We start from the raw sequence: 14,363 nt of genomic DNA, 5'->3' as shown, positions 1-14,363 counted from the left end.
TGACAGCCGGCCACGGGCAGCGAGCAGGGCGGCTGCAGCGCCCGTTTGAAGCGAAGAGCAGGCCTCCGCAGCGCCTGCTGCGAAGGAGTTCAGCGCGGCCTGCGCCGGGCCTGCTGGCTCCAGGGCAACTACCGCAGTCTGGGGCGTGGAGCCCGGGAGAGCGCGGGACCCGGCGGGCCGGGCGGGCCAGGGAGCGTAGGGGAGGTGAATGCCGGCCCGGCCGGCCAGGGATGCTGAGCGCAGAGCCGGCCTAGGATAGCGGCTGAGCGCGGGGCCCGAGGCCAGGCGTCCCCTCCGGCCTAGTCTGGTCCCCGGAGTCCGAGCGATCCTCGCTGCTCCCCCTGCCCTGCTCTGTCCCCTCCTCTCCTCGCCCTGGGCTGAGCCTCCCTCCCTGCCCGGCATTTCCCACGGGGAGAGGAGAAGGAAGAGGAGGGGGGTGGAAGGGCCGGGGCGGGGCGGGAGGACGCAGGGGGGAACGTTCCGAGCGGCCCGAGCGCCCCCGCCCCTTGAGCTCTCGCGGCGGAGGCTCCTCGAGCCGGGCCGGGTACAACAAGTCTGTCCTCCGACGTCAGGGGGTCATTAATAACCAATTAGGAGGGTCACTGCGGCTCCTATAAAGGCGCTGAGATTTTGCCAAGGGGAAGACCGTCCGGGCCGGGTGTGCGAGAGGCGAGCGCGCGGCCGAGAGACCCTGGCCGCCGTTTCTCTGAAGCCACCCGCCTCCCCCCCCCCCCCCCCCCCCCCCCCCCCCCCCGCCCCCGCCTCCGCCTCCACCCCTGGCTCTCCAGCCCTCCGCGCCGCCTCTGCCATCTCCGCAGATTTCTCCATCTCTCTCTTCATTTCTGCCTCGCTCCCCCTCGTTCACTTTCCTCCCAGCCACCCCGCCCCCCGCCTCCCACTACCTCCAGCGTCCTCGTCCTCCCCCATCACAGCCCTCTTCTCTCGCCCCTGTGCTCCCCACTCGCCCACCACATACCCGCCTCGGCCCGGCCGTCCGGCCGTCCGTCCCCGGCGCCGGCGAGCCCCGGGCCGCCCATGATGGGCTCCGTGCTCCCGGCTGAGGCCCTGGTGCTCAAGACAGGGCTGAAGGCGCCGGGGCTGGCGCTGGCAGAGGTCATCACCTCCGACATCCTGCACAGCTTCCTGTACGGCCGCTGGCGCAACGTGCTGGGCGAGCAGCTCTTCGAAGACAAGAGCCACCACGCCAGCCCCAAGACAGCCTTCACCGCCGAGGTCCTGGCGCAGTCCTTCTCGGGCGGTGAGTCGCGCCGTCGAGGCCGATCGCGTCCCCTCCTCCCCGCGGCCCCTGATTCCCGGGCCCACACGCGCAGGACGCGGCGGGGACACGGGGCGTCCCAGCAGCTCGCGCCAATCTGGGCGTTCCAGATGCTGCGTGTGACTCAGTTTCCCGCGAGCCGAACCAGGGAGCGAGCAGCCAAGCCCGGGCGGGGAGGGGCCGGGGGCGGGGAGCACCTCCACCCCGCGCGGCACGGTGAAGAGATCTCGGCGTCCAGGCGGCCGGGCGCGCCGCCCCCGCGCTTCCCCATCCGCCCCTCACCCCTTAGAGCCGGCGGGTTCCCGGCATTTAAAGCCTTACTAGGCGTGTAATAGCAGTTGACTCAAAAAGAAGGGGTTTTTAATTCATTTAGTTAACTTGGGCTTGACCCGCGAAAGTTCCCACTTAAACCAAGAACTTTAAAAGGCAGCGGGGGCTGGGGAGGGGGCGGAGGGCGGGCGGACGGGAGAGAAAGCCGCGGAGAGAGCGACGGAGAGAAAGAGAGAGTAAGAAAAGTTTCTTTTCTTTAAGATGTCTCAAGTTCTTACTCCTCATTCATCAACCCGCAAACAATATCTTTCCCCGGCGCTGGCATCTCTGCGCGTCGCCCCCTTTTCCCCCTTTACGATTTCTGTTCCTCTCTTAATTTACCGTGCAGACTAATTCCACTTCCATTCACGCTATGTCAACCATCTAATCCCCCCTTTTTGTAAGGGGAATTCCTCGGCCCCTTTTAAACAAGTCCCCTCCGCATTGAGCTACAATTTACTGCTACAGCATTCTTCCAGGGCTAATGAATTTAGAATTAGCAATTTCTTTCGAATGGAGCCGAATGAATGCGATCACTTTAACAGCGTGACAAATTGCCGGCCGCGCCGCAATGGACACCGTTTAACCCCCCCTTTCAGCTGGCCCGCTGGCCGGGTATTTTCCCAGGTAGCTTAGAGGGGGACCTTGTAAGACACGGAGGCCGCCCCTGTGCGCCTCGCCGCTCCCACTCCGGCTGCGCGACCAGGCGGGGGGACCCCCGGAGGTTGCGGGCCGCCCCGGCTCTTGTCCGCCCAGAGAGGCGACTGCGCGGCTCGCCTCGATCCGGGCACTGCCCTTCCTGGTACCCCGGATCCTGGCGGCAGCGAGGGACCCAGGCGCGCCGGGGGTCACCCAGAGAGCGCGAGACACGGCCCGCCGTCGCCCGCGTTTCTTTTGAGCTTCCGCCGCCTCGAAACTAGACTTCCCTTCCGGGCGCTGCCAGCCCGCCCCGGGCGCGAGGCCCGCCCCACCCCGCACCGCGAAAGGAGTCAGAAGCCCTGACCGCGTCCTGGGTCCTCCGACAGTGCCCTGTGCTCGGTGCCGCGACGGGCAGTGAGCGCCGTGCGACGCACGATCGGCCCAGAACCAGACAGGGCGAAGGAGTCTTGGCTGGGCCGTCACCCCCTCGTGGGAGCGGGCCTCAGTTTACCCATTGGTAAAGCCACGCACTGCGGTCGGCTCAGTAGTTCTTAAACTTTGCCGGGGTGGAGGGCAGGGGAGGTTGTGGATGCTTTGAGAATTCGTGGAGAGACTAAAAACAAAAGCAAATGCAAACAAACAAACAAAAAGCTCTCCTCGAAATGAGTCCCAAAGCACCTCTTGCTTTCGGAGGGTCCCCGGGTTGCAATCAGAGGAGACTCGGGTCGCTGAGCCTCCACCCCCGGGGAAGAGCCGGGCCTCCCCTGCCTCAGGCTCTGACCCAGTCCCCATGCCCGGCGGCCGCAGAGGTTCAGAAGCTGTCCAGCCTGGTGCTGCCGGCCGAGGTGATCATCGCGCAGAGCTCCATCCCCGGCGAGGGCCTCGGCATCTTCTCCAAGACGTGGATCAAGGCGGGCACAGAGATGGGCCCCTTCACCGGCCGCGTCATTGCCCCGGAGCACGTGGACATCTGCAAGAACAACAACCTCATGTGGGAGGTACGCGCGGGCTGCGGGGCTGCGGGCTGCGGGCTGCGGGTGGGGCCCTGGCGTCCGGCCGCTACTTCCGCCCTCGCTGGAAGCTGCGGGCGCCTTGGGCCAGGCCTTGACGCTCCCTGAGGCCGGATCCTACCGCCTGATGCCTGGAGGTTCCTCCCCAAATCGCGAGGCGAAGGCGCTCTCCTCTGGCCGGCCCTAGGGATCACGTCCGTTGTTAGGTCCGCTTCTTAGAGGAGGGCACGGAGACCTAGAGAGGCCATGTCCTTTGCCCAGGGTCCCACGGAGAGCTGGCAAGCCACTCCTGGGAGCCACCGCCCAGCCACCTGCATTCTTTCCCTCACTCCAGAAGTAGCAAGGAAAGCCCCTCAAAGCCAGCCCTGGCCTTGGGGTGAGGGTGGCTGGAAGGAAGGATGAAGGGAGCCTGTGCTCCTTGGCAGTCAGGCTTCCCAAGCCAAGCAGAATAACGGCTTTGGAAATGAGCACCGATTAACTGGCAAGCGGCTTTCTGAGCGCCGGGCCTGCATTCCACCAGATGTTCTCAGCAGCCCCATGAGTTATTATTCCCATTTTACAGAAGGAAACTGACCTTCCATCCAGGCTCTTCTGACCCTCCTCCCCCACAACGGTGCCAGATGCCAGGGACGGCCCCCCCGGGACAAAGCCCCTCCCAGAGCACTTCCTCCTCTTGGGGGTCTCACCTTGAGGAGGCCAGGCTGAGGCACCCTCTCCCTAATGTCATTTCTCCTCCTTCCTCCATGGCTCCCCACCACCGGGCAGACCACTAAGGAGATGAATGGGCCAAATCCTGCACCTGGTCACAGGATCAGAGGAAGAGAGCAGAGCGCCATGAGGCCTCTCCTAACCTCACCTCCTCCCACCTCTGGAGGCCTGGGCCGTGGTTCCCATCTCCAGTTGTTGCTGGGTTAGGAAGTTGGGGTCCAGTTTGGTTTCTGAGTACTATTGGTAGCTCCCACAAAGGGGGCCTGGGCCAGGCCAGGGTGACACAGTGAGCCAGCCTTCCCTTTCTAGGCTCTTCTGTGTCCCCCGCTGAGGTCCTGGCCAGTGCTCTCCGCGGCTTTGGGGAGCACCTCTGCATCCCCGGAGAACTAGCTGGAGTGGACGTCACTTTGTGTGCTCAGTGATCTCTTGGAGATGCTTTGCGTCTGGGGATGGGGAGGACGTGGCAGCAGGAGCCTGTGGGGCCCTGGAGACTGACTCCCTGTTGGCCACTTCTAGCCAGCTGGCCTCAGGCGAGTCACTGTACTGCTCTGAGCCTCCCTTTCACTGGCTGGAAAATCAAGACAATAATAGCTGCGTCCACTTCTTGGGGCTGTTGTGAGGATGGAGAGAGAGAGCGTGTGGATGTACCCAGCCTGGGGCCTATAGCCCTAGCCACGGGCGGCACACAGGACACAGCCCCGCCTCACCTGGCCCCCGATTCACCTGCGCGCAGGTGTTCAACGAGGATGGCACGGTGCGCTACTTCATCGACGCCAGCCAGGAGGACCACCGAAGCTGGATGACCTACATCAAGTGCGCACGTAACGAACAAGAGCAGAACCTGGAGGTGGTCCAGATCGGCACCAGCATCTTCTACAAAGCTGCTGAGGTGAGTGTGTGCGCTGCTATGTGGGGGCGGCGCGTGCAGCTGGCGGGGGCGGGGGACTGAGGTGGAGAGAGGGGCGTACGCGCTGGCCCAGCTGGCCCTGCCCAGGCTGGAGGACTGAGGCCCATGCATCACTGTCTCTGGGAGCACGACCTCCAGGGCAAGCTTTCTGCTGTAGATCAGAAAGGACAGAACTTTCCACTTTATGCCATCGTGGATCTCATGTGCACCTCCACTGGGGTCCCCGGATAACTGCTGAGGGGGTGCTGGGGTTGAGAAGCCATAGAAATACAGAGGGAAAGACACCAGAAGGCGGCCCAGGGAAAGCATCTGGGGGGGAGAGAGGGCGTTGTGTCGGCAGCATTTTGGCTGTGCGTTGCCCGCCACCAGTGACGGGTGGACCACGCGCGACTCTAACCTCAGCTATCGCATCCTGATCACTTGTCAGGCTTTTCCTAGACACTGTATGCGCATTACCGTATCTAATCCTCACGTGTTGAATCCACAAGGGAGGATTCTGTGATTACCTCCAGTTTGCTGGGTCTCACTTGATGAGTGGCAGACTCAGCGGCTTCCATGGGCATTTGTGAGGGACGCTAACACTAATGTCTGAGCTGGGCGCAGCTTCTCAGACGAGAGAGAGAGAGGGAGAGATAAAATAGCATATCCCGGGGTGGGTGGGAGGGGCTGCCAGAGGAGCTGGCCAGGCCCAGGGCAGGGAGAGGTTCAGGCGGGATGGGAAAAGGAGGTGTCCCCAGTGGGGAAACGCTTGGGCAGAGGCAGACAGGCTCACAGTGTTCGGGGAGATGATGAGAGCACAGAGCAGGCCGAGTGGTGGTAGCCGGGAGGCGGTAGCCGAGGCAGCCATGCTGTTAGGACCCTCCCTGCACGTTGTCTCTTGGCAGGACATTTGCTCAGCGTCCAGCCCAGGACGGGGCAGGCAGCCCAGCTTCCCCGTGGCGGGTTGGTGGCGAGCGCTCTGCACGGGTGGTGGGGCTCTTCCCCCAATAGTCCTCTGGACCCCACACTTCTGCTCCTCTGTGGAGGGAGAAGCACGGTGCCCCTTGGGGTGCGGCTAGGCTTGGCTGAGTTTGGGGGTGTTCTGAAGGAGCCCTCCGCCCCAGGCCAGAGAGTGACTCTCCTTTCCTTTAGTCCGTTTTCTTCCTGTAACTCAGAGCCCCATGTCTTTCTAAGGCCCCAAGGGGCACTGGACAGTTGTCCCTCAATAACCAGGCCCCTGGGAATCTTCCAGGAGTGACAACAGAATGGCCTTTGCCTGGGCCCTGGTGTGGTCCAGCCAAAGGCTGGACCTCAGGAGAACCAAGAGGGGTAAAGAAAGGTTGGGACTTCCCTGGCGGTCCAGTGGTTAGGACTCGGTGCTTCCACTGCTGGGGCCTGGGTTCAATCCCTGGTCAGGGAACTAAGATCCCGAAAGCTGTGCGGCACAAAAGAAAAAAAAAAGAAAGGTGAGCCGTTCTTGGACTGGGGTTCAGGTGAGATGGGACAGTGCGAGGATAGGACTGACGGTGGCCCAGGCTGAGGACAGAGGTGTTTCCTGAGACTGTTGGCTGGGCTGCCACCCTATGGGAGCAAGGGCCTCCCCTTAGACATCCTAGGGTCAGGCTCATGTGTGGCTGAACCTTACCCCTGGCAGAGAGCGCCCCCCTTTACCCGCTCAACCTCACACACGTCCTCACATCTGCACACTGCTTCCCGGCCCCCCTGAAACAGATGAGATGGGGGACACCCAATCATTCCATCCCTCCACGCAGACACACGCACGCTCACACACACACGTGCTTACACACAGGAGAGAGGGTAAGGATGCTGGTATGATTTTGGCAAAAGGACTCCCCACGGCGTCGGATGCGGAGGCCTGAGTCTCATCTTGCTGTTCAGGTCACATGGCTGAGAGCTGAACAGGGTCAGGAAATATTAATAGACGTTTATACAGAGATTCAGAGTCGGAGGACAAGGTGGCTGAAGTGCATCTCCATGGAGGAATCTAAGTTTATAAGATTTTTTAAAAGTCATCTACATCTGATCAGGAATTTAAGTTGAAAAAAGAGGATTGGGAAAGTCTACCGTATATGATCAAGATAAGTAGATACCACCGGTTTAGCTCTTCCTGCTTTTACAGAGTTAGCAAGCCGAGTGCCGGAGTGACGAATAAGGAAACGCAAAATACCACCCACTTTACTTTTAATAAGTGAAGTCAGGTACATTTTTCATGGTGGCAACTTTCTTAAAGCCATGTGTCAAAATGTCAGACGCCACTTACCGGACCGGCTGTGTGTCCAGGTGTGTGTGAGCACCGTGCAGCAGGGCTTGTCCAGAAGACATTTCTGCTGCTCCAGGCCACTCCCCGGACGCCTCTCGAATTCGTGGGCTGTTTGTTCTGTGCGTGTGTGTGAGCCAAGAAGGGTCTGTGCCATGACCTGTTTTCTTAATCTTTCCGTCACTCAGAACCACTGTGTATATTTCATAACAGTAACCCATTACTTGCCAAAAAAAAGTGAGAAGAAACATCATTCAGTAAGCAGAATATACTACGGCTGCTCTAAAATTTCCCACAAATACAAAATTAACAGCCGTCCAAAGGGAGACGAGGGTGATGGGTCTCCAGGCCGGCCAGTCTGTGCAGAATTCCTAGGCAGATCTACCAACATGTTATCCCAGGCTCTCCCCTCGCTATCTTCAACCTCAGGTGCCTAAAATGACATTTCTAGAAAGTGCCCAGCACGTAGCGAATGGGCACTAAATGTTGAATGAATAAGTCTTTCTCCAGGTGATGGGGGCTGGGTTGAAAATGGACACAGGGACCCTTTTCTCCCAAGAAAACAAAACCGGCAAAGAAACCAGCTGCCCCAGGGAAGCAAGAACTTTGACCCCAAAACTCAACACAAGAAAACGATTTAGGAATAAACTATGAAAATTTTGCATTTTGGAACTGGGAAGAGAATTCCCAGGCTTTTCCCCTCCCGAGGTTTTGGCAAATGACTGTGCCCTGAAGCGTGGGCTTTGTCTTTCAGCTGCTTTGCTTCTCATTTCAGGCAACTGAGGTTTGTTTTGGGTTTTTTTTTCCCCTGGAGCCTCATAGCCCCATCTCTCTTTTTCTTAGCTCTATGAGGGCAAAGCACCATTTTCCTTTTGATCTTACTCACCGATGGGTGCAGTTAGGCACTTTGGTTTTTAATAATAAGCATAATTAATGATGCTACCGTCTGCGGAGCAGTTACCACATGCCAGCCCTGTGCTAAGGGTCTTAGCGACTTTGAAAAAATCGAATCCACTCAGTCTGGTGCTATCACTATCCCTGTTTTAATGACGTTGAAACTAAGGTTCAGGGAGATCTTGGGAGATTGTTGAGCTGTGATTTGAATCCAGACCTGTGGGACCCCACGGTGGAGCCCTTGGTCACCACGCCGTGGGACCTCCCTGGCCAATATCTCTTTGCTGGAACTCTATTAATTGGTGTGTTGGGACATCTGTGGTACAATGGAAATTGATATTCGTCCAGATGACACTGAGGTCCTTCTAATCAAGGGCTTCTGTACCACCGGGAGGACGGGGAGGACATCAGAGCCTCCTGGGAGCACGTTCAATACTGTGACATGAATTTGTATTAGGAAAACAAACCAAAACCCCCAAACGTTTTCAACTGATAATAAAAATTCAGAAATGGGTCAGGACAGAACTTCTGGGCCAACAGGGAAGGTGAAGAGGCACCAGTTGGGAGATTATATAATTTGTCAACCAAGGAGTCAGGCGCTGATACTCACCCCGTGTCTTGATGATGTGGATTTTATGGGACAGGCTTCATTTCTTTGGGAATTGCTGTGTTTATTGTGTACCCTGAGCCAGTCTTGGATCCCCAGAAAAGTAGATGAGCAGCTGATTCTCCTTCTCCGAGCCCCCGTGGAAAGCCCTGGCTGGGCCAGGCCAGAGTGTTGGCCATAAAGAAACAGGGCTACTGAGGAGGCCTGCACGGGACCGTGGCCGTTCTTTGCTCTTAGGTGATTGGCTGATGGGACCCTGGCAGCCTCTGGACAACGGTACTAAGATCTCAGGGAAGAGGCTGTGGGTCTCCCCGGCACTCCTGGTCTCCATCTCTGGGGTCATTGCATGAGGGGTGTCTGGGAGCAAGCAGATGCCAGAGGTCCAGGCCAGGAGCTGCTGCTGGTTTCCCAGAGCTCTGAAGGGCAGAGAGAGACTCTCGTGCCCGGCCTCTGTGCGGGTGAGGCCGCCTTCCCCAGCGCTGCCTTACAGCCGGAGGCTTCTTGTTGTCTGGGGGTGTGTGTCATTCTCAATTCTAGTAGGTTCTTTTTAATAGATTTTCTCTCTTTAAAAAATATTTTTTTGTACAAACGTAATATGTGCTCATTAATTCTTAAAAAATCAGATGCATCTTGTAGAAAATGAAAGTCACTCCGCTCCGTCATGCTGTTCCTCATGCATCTTAAATCAGCATTAAAAAAAAAAACTGGTCTCAAAACGACAAACCCTTCTGAGGAAAGATGCGCAGAAAACCGGCCACAGTGGCTGGGTGCCCTGAGTAGGAGAGAGAGTTACTTTTCCTTATATACTGCTTTGTGTCTGTATCACTGTTTTAATGTTTAAGATGCACTAGTGGGCTTCCCTGGTGGCGCAGTGGTTGCGAGTCCGCCTGCTGATGCAGGGGACGCGGGTTCGTGCCCCGGTCCGGGAAGATCCCACGTGCCGCGGAGCGGCTGGGCCCGTGAGCCACGGCCGCTGAGCCTGCGCGTCCGGAGCCTGTGCTCTGCAACGGGAGAGGCCACAAGAGGCCCGCGTACTGCAAACAACAACAACAAAAAAATGCACTAGTAAAATTTTTAGTACATTTGAAAAATGTGTTAGTAAATACATGACTCAGCCTATATTGAAGCAGTCAGTATTAAAGCTCTTCTTTTAAAAATATGATTCCCAACCACCACTTTCAATAATAATATTCAGAGTTCGTTCTTGGCTTCTCATTCACCACCATGATTGTTGTTGCTGTTATATCTGTTTTATATTTAATAATAATTGTTAGTCAATTCAAATGAAAAGGCCGGTGTTGACTTAGATACTTGATTCCCAGACTGCATGTCTGGGGGTGGAGATGCAGCTCCCACTGGCGACTTGCTGAACCTGTCATCCCACAACTGTGCTCCCCGCCCCCCGGGCAGATGGGCCAGGGAAGAGGTGGCACCGGAGGGGCACTGGTGTCCTGGGAGCATGTGGGCCCAGCCTGTTCTTCTTTCTTCTTTTTTCGCCGCGCGGCTTGTGGGATCTTAATTCCCCGACCAGCGATTGAACCCAGGCCCTCAGCAGTGAAAGCACTGGGTCCTCACCGCTGGACCGCCAGGGAAGTCCCCAGCCTGCGCTCTTGATGGTCACTGAAGGACCCCATGTCCCAGAGGTGGCTGCCAGCTTCTCTGAATGGTTGATGAGCTCTCGGAAAATAGTACAAACAGCTTTAAGTGCGTGGCCCCGTTGAGCCCGGACAAGCGCCCTGTGAGGCTACAGAAGGGGCTGTCCCTGTTCTGCAGTTGAGGAAACTGAGGACCAGTGGCAGAAGGCACCTTGCCCAAAGTGACACGCTCAGCAGGTGGGGAGCCCAAGCGGACCCCGAAGTGTGTGAGCCCAGGCCCTGAGCCAGGAACCTCGGCAGTACGGTCTCCGGAAGGAAGGGGAGTGTACAGATAGTCGGACAAGGGGTTGATTGCTTTCGAAGAACCGTGACGTATAAACATCTGGTGTCGTCTGAGAATTGAAGCCAGGGGTTGGGACAATGTCAGAGGTGACATAATCAGAGTCTTAGAGTTGGGGGAGCCTCAGGGATCATGCTCTCCACCCCCTTCACTTCAGGAGACAAGCTTAGAGAGACAGAGTGTCTAGGGTCACCCAGGGACCTGGCGACCCAGGGCCCACCGGCACCATCTCTCAGCAGCTTCCTTCACGGTGAATTTACCTTGAATATTTTAGCTCCATCACCCTCTTTTCTAAGGGGTTCACAAAACTCTCTCAGCTCCACCCTTTCTCCAGCAGGGCCTCCAGCTCTGACCCCCGCTGGCCTCCTTTACAGCGGCCGTGACTATGAATGACCAGAGAGGCCTCGAGGACTCTCGCTGTGGGGCCAGATTCTAACCTGCCCGCTTTCTCTGACGCACTGCCTGATTTTCCTTGGGTTCCGGGGCTGCATTTGGTTTTTCCATATTTAAACCCCGTCAGTCCGAGCTGGTGTGGCACCCTCTGCCCGGCTCTTGGTCACTCACTGTCCCTGAGGCTTGATGTGACACCCCGTGGGCCGTAGAGTCTGTTGGGAAGGGGCACAGTGACCCCTGGATGAGTCTTAGGGGGATGGACGTTGCCTAGGTCCCCTGGAGCTTCACTTCTCCCGCCCCCTCCTGTCTCTGCTTCCCTCTCCTTTCAGGGTCCAGCAGGGCTGGCTGGCTGTGATGCTCTGAGGCTCTTCCTGGCTCTGACCAGAGGAGGGAAGGTGTGGCGAGCAGATCGGGGGTCTTCAGGCCAGAACAAAAGGGAAGGGGCGGGGGCTTTCTCTGTGACCGTGGAGGCCAAGGAGAAGGGCCCTATTCTGGTGTGATTTCAGACAGCCCTAGATGGAGTCCTGTGTGACCTTTTGTACTTCAACTAAAAGAAGACCCCCCAGGAAAACAATCCAACCATTGCCCGGGGGGGGGCGGCATCCACCTTTCTCTGGGCAGATCAGAGAGTGACCCCCAGGGTGGGTGCCACAGCTAGCTCCTCCGGGGTCCAGGCCTTGGGAGGCGATGGGCCTTCCCCTCTCTCATTTGCTCTAGCTGGCTGGAGCCTGAAGGTTCTTTGCTTTGAGGAATAACTGGCTTCCACCAAAGGTGTGGCGGGCCCCTGGGCTGTCCCAGAGGGCGGGGTCAGCCTCACCTCAGGAGCAGGGCTTCCACTGCCTCCCTGGATTGTCACTGCAAAGCCCTGTCTCCTGACCGCGGGCACCGTGTCCCTGGGGCAGTCCTCCCCTGGGAGCAGCAGAGCCCTGTCACCATTTGTGGAGTTCTCTGCCATAGACCTAGGACATGGCAAACGCATCTTGTTTAAGGCTGTGTGCCCCAGTGTTTCCGGAGGTGGAGGTGTTCACTGAACTGAATGCTTCTTTTTTAGCTGCATACAGGGAGTCAGGCAGAGCCCTGTGATGGGGAGAGAAGGGTATGTGACGTGGCGCTGCCTCGTGGTTGCTCTGGATAAGAGATATTTCCAGAACATCATCAGGCAGGGTGTAACCGAGAACCACAGGGTGCCCCGCAGGCCACTCTCCTTGGGAACGTCTGGCTCAGCCCCACAGACCTGAGGGCTGGCTGACTCTGCTTCCCCTCGGAGAGAAATGAAAAGTTTTCTAGCTTTCCTTCTTCCTTTACTTCTGCTTGCGGCAAGGTTTCTGTTCCATTGCTGTCAGTTTGGGAGCTCCTGTGTGGCCAGGAGACAGCTCTGGTCCCAGCAGCAGAGCCAGGACAGCGACAGTGAGAAGTCCTGGTAGAGGGGGGCAGAGGGGCAGAGCAACTCAAGGCCTTCCATGTCTGTGAAGCTTGCCGGGGATAGCTTGGAGGGAAGGGACCCAAGTGTGCCTTTCTTGGGGCTGAGACTGTATCCACATCTCCAAGGTGGGCACCAGGACAGCCCCTCCTGGCTGTGAGGGAACCCCCCACCCCGGGCTGCTGCCTTCCTGATCTCCTTTTGCCTCCTTCCCTACAGATGATCCCTCCAGACCAGGAGCTGCTGGTGTGGTATGGAAACTCACACAACACCTTCCTGGGGATCCCTGGTGTGCCCGGGCTGGGGGAGGAGCAGAAAAAGAACAAGCATGGTAGGTAGTCCCCATGAGGCCACAATGACAAGGGAGCCACGGAAGCCAGAGAGAGAGACAGTGAGTGTGTGTGTGTGTGTGTGTGTGTGTGTGTGTTTGTCAGGGAGGCTCCTGGCCTCTGGGGACCCTGGTTCCTCGTCCAGCAGCATCAAGCACATGGGACTTACTGATTCAAGGAGGCCAATGGCCCTGGAGCCGCTGCCATGGTCCAGGCATAGACGGAAGACAGTTCTGATTCTGGACAAGACAGACTGTCTGGGGGCAGATTGGGGGGAGGCAGCAGCAGCGTGTGGTGGAGAAGCAACGGGCCAGGCAGTAGGAGACTGGATTGAGTCCCAGTTCTGCTGTGCAATCTTAGGAAATGGCTCAGTTTACCCACCTGTAAAGGAAGGATGTTGGGCACGATGATCTCTAAGCTCCCTTCCAGCTTTCACAGTCCACATTTCCCTGCCCTGTCCCTGGTGCTGAGCCTGGCCCAGAGTAGGTGCTCAGTATAAACCTGTTGAATGAAGGCAGAGCGGAGTGTGCCTGTGTGTGTGCTGCAGCGGGGTGGGGTGGGGCGCTGGTATCACGGTAGAGACCATTTGCTCAAGACCTATTTCCTGCCAAGTATTGGGCTAAACCTTCTACAGGTGTCATCCCACATGGGTCCTCATAAAACCCTTGTGATATTTGGTTATCCTTATTTTTAGAGGATGAACCTGAGGCTCAGGAGCTACTGTTTATCCAGAGCTTGCTCTGCAGCTAATGTTTCACAAACCATTTCTCTGATCCTTACAGCAACCTTTTGGGCGTGATGCTATTATTACTTCCATTTCAGGGATGAGAAAAGTGAGGTGCAGTTCACTGGTACATAGATGGCATTCAGTAAATATTTGTGGGATGAATAAATGAAAGGTTTTGGGGGGAGAGGAGGAGTTATAACAGTGACTACCATTGATGGAAGGTTACTATAAACCTGGTACTTCCCCATATCCGGCCTCAGGCAGGTAAAGTGATCAATACAGAGTAATCTTCAAAGACGTCAGTTTTTTGTGATCATCTCGTGTAGTCGTGCATAGCCCCGTGAGGTCGTAGTAGCTTCCCATTTTACGGATGAGAAGGTTGAGGTTTCCCGAAGCGAAGTCACTAAGTCCCTGAGATCTCGCAGCATGGTCTGGAGTCCAGCTCCTATGTGATCCCAGGCCAGGTCTCTTGCTGCCCCTACCACCCCTCTGCCAGCGCCAGCAATCTGAGCAGTGGCCACCCAACGATCGGAGGCGGTTGGGCCCTGGGAGGGGCGCACGTGGGGGAGGGGTACGGGGAGACCAGGCCGCGGCCGCGCGGGTTCTAACGAGGCTGCTCTCTCTCTCCCCCTCCCCGCCTGACCCCCCCGGGCCCCGCCCGCGCGGCCAGAGGACTTCCACCCGGCGGACCCGGCGGCTGGCACCTCGGGCCGCATGCGCTGCGTCATCTGCCACCGCGGCTTCAACTCGCGCAGCAACCTGCGCTCGCACATGCGCATCCACACGCTGGACAAGCCCTTCGTGTGCCGCTTCTGCAACCGCCGCTTCAGCCAGTCGTCCACGTTGCGCAACCACGTGCGCCTGCACACGGGCGAACGCCCCTACAAGTGCCAGGTGTGCCAGAGCGCCTACTCGCAGCTGGCCGGGCTGCGCGCCCACCAGAAGAGCGCGC

The 14,363-nt window shown here is 57.7% G+C and overlaps 1 protein-coding gene across 1 annotated transcript in view; it reads left to right on the top strand.

Moving 5' to 3' along the window:
* The first annotated feature begins 1,035 nt into the window (after nt 1-1,035).
* Nucleotides 1,036-14,363, top strand: part of PRDM12 (PR/SET domain 12) — a 13,519-nt gene continuing 191 nt past the window's right edge. Inside the window, exons 1-5 of the mRNA XM_027105972.1 lie at nt 1,036-1,258; nt 3,032-3,222; nt 4,676-4,831; nt 12,575-12,686; nt 14,082-14,363. The exon at nt 14,082-14,363 is cut by the window's right edge and continues 191 nt beyond it. Of these exons, the coding sequence (XP_026961773.1) occupies nt 1,036-1,258; nt 3,032-3,222; nt 4,676-4,831; nt 12,575-12,686; nt 14,082-14,363 (964 nt within the window). The remainder of the gene's footprint in view (nt 1,259-3,031; nt 3,223-4,675; nt 4,832-12,574; nt 12,687-14,081) is intronic.

The sequence above is a fragment of the Aethalodelphis obliquidens genome, unplaced genomic scaffold (genome assembly GCF_003676395.1).
Source record: "Aethalodelphis obliquidens isolate GAN/ISIS:26980383/991018 unplaced genomic scaffold, ASM367639v1 scaffold7, whole genome shotgun sequence".
Taxonomy (NCBI): Eukaryota; Metazoa; Chordata; class Mammalia; order Artiodactyla; family Delphinidae; genus Aethalodelphis; species Aethalodelphis obliquidens.
The sequence above is the reverse complement of the archived record's forward strand: the minus strand, read 5'-3'. Positions and strand labels throughout refer to the sequence as shown.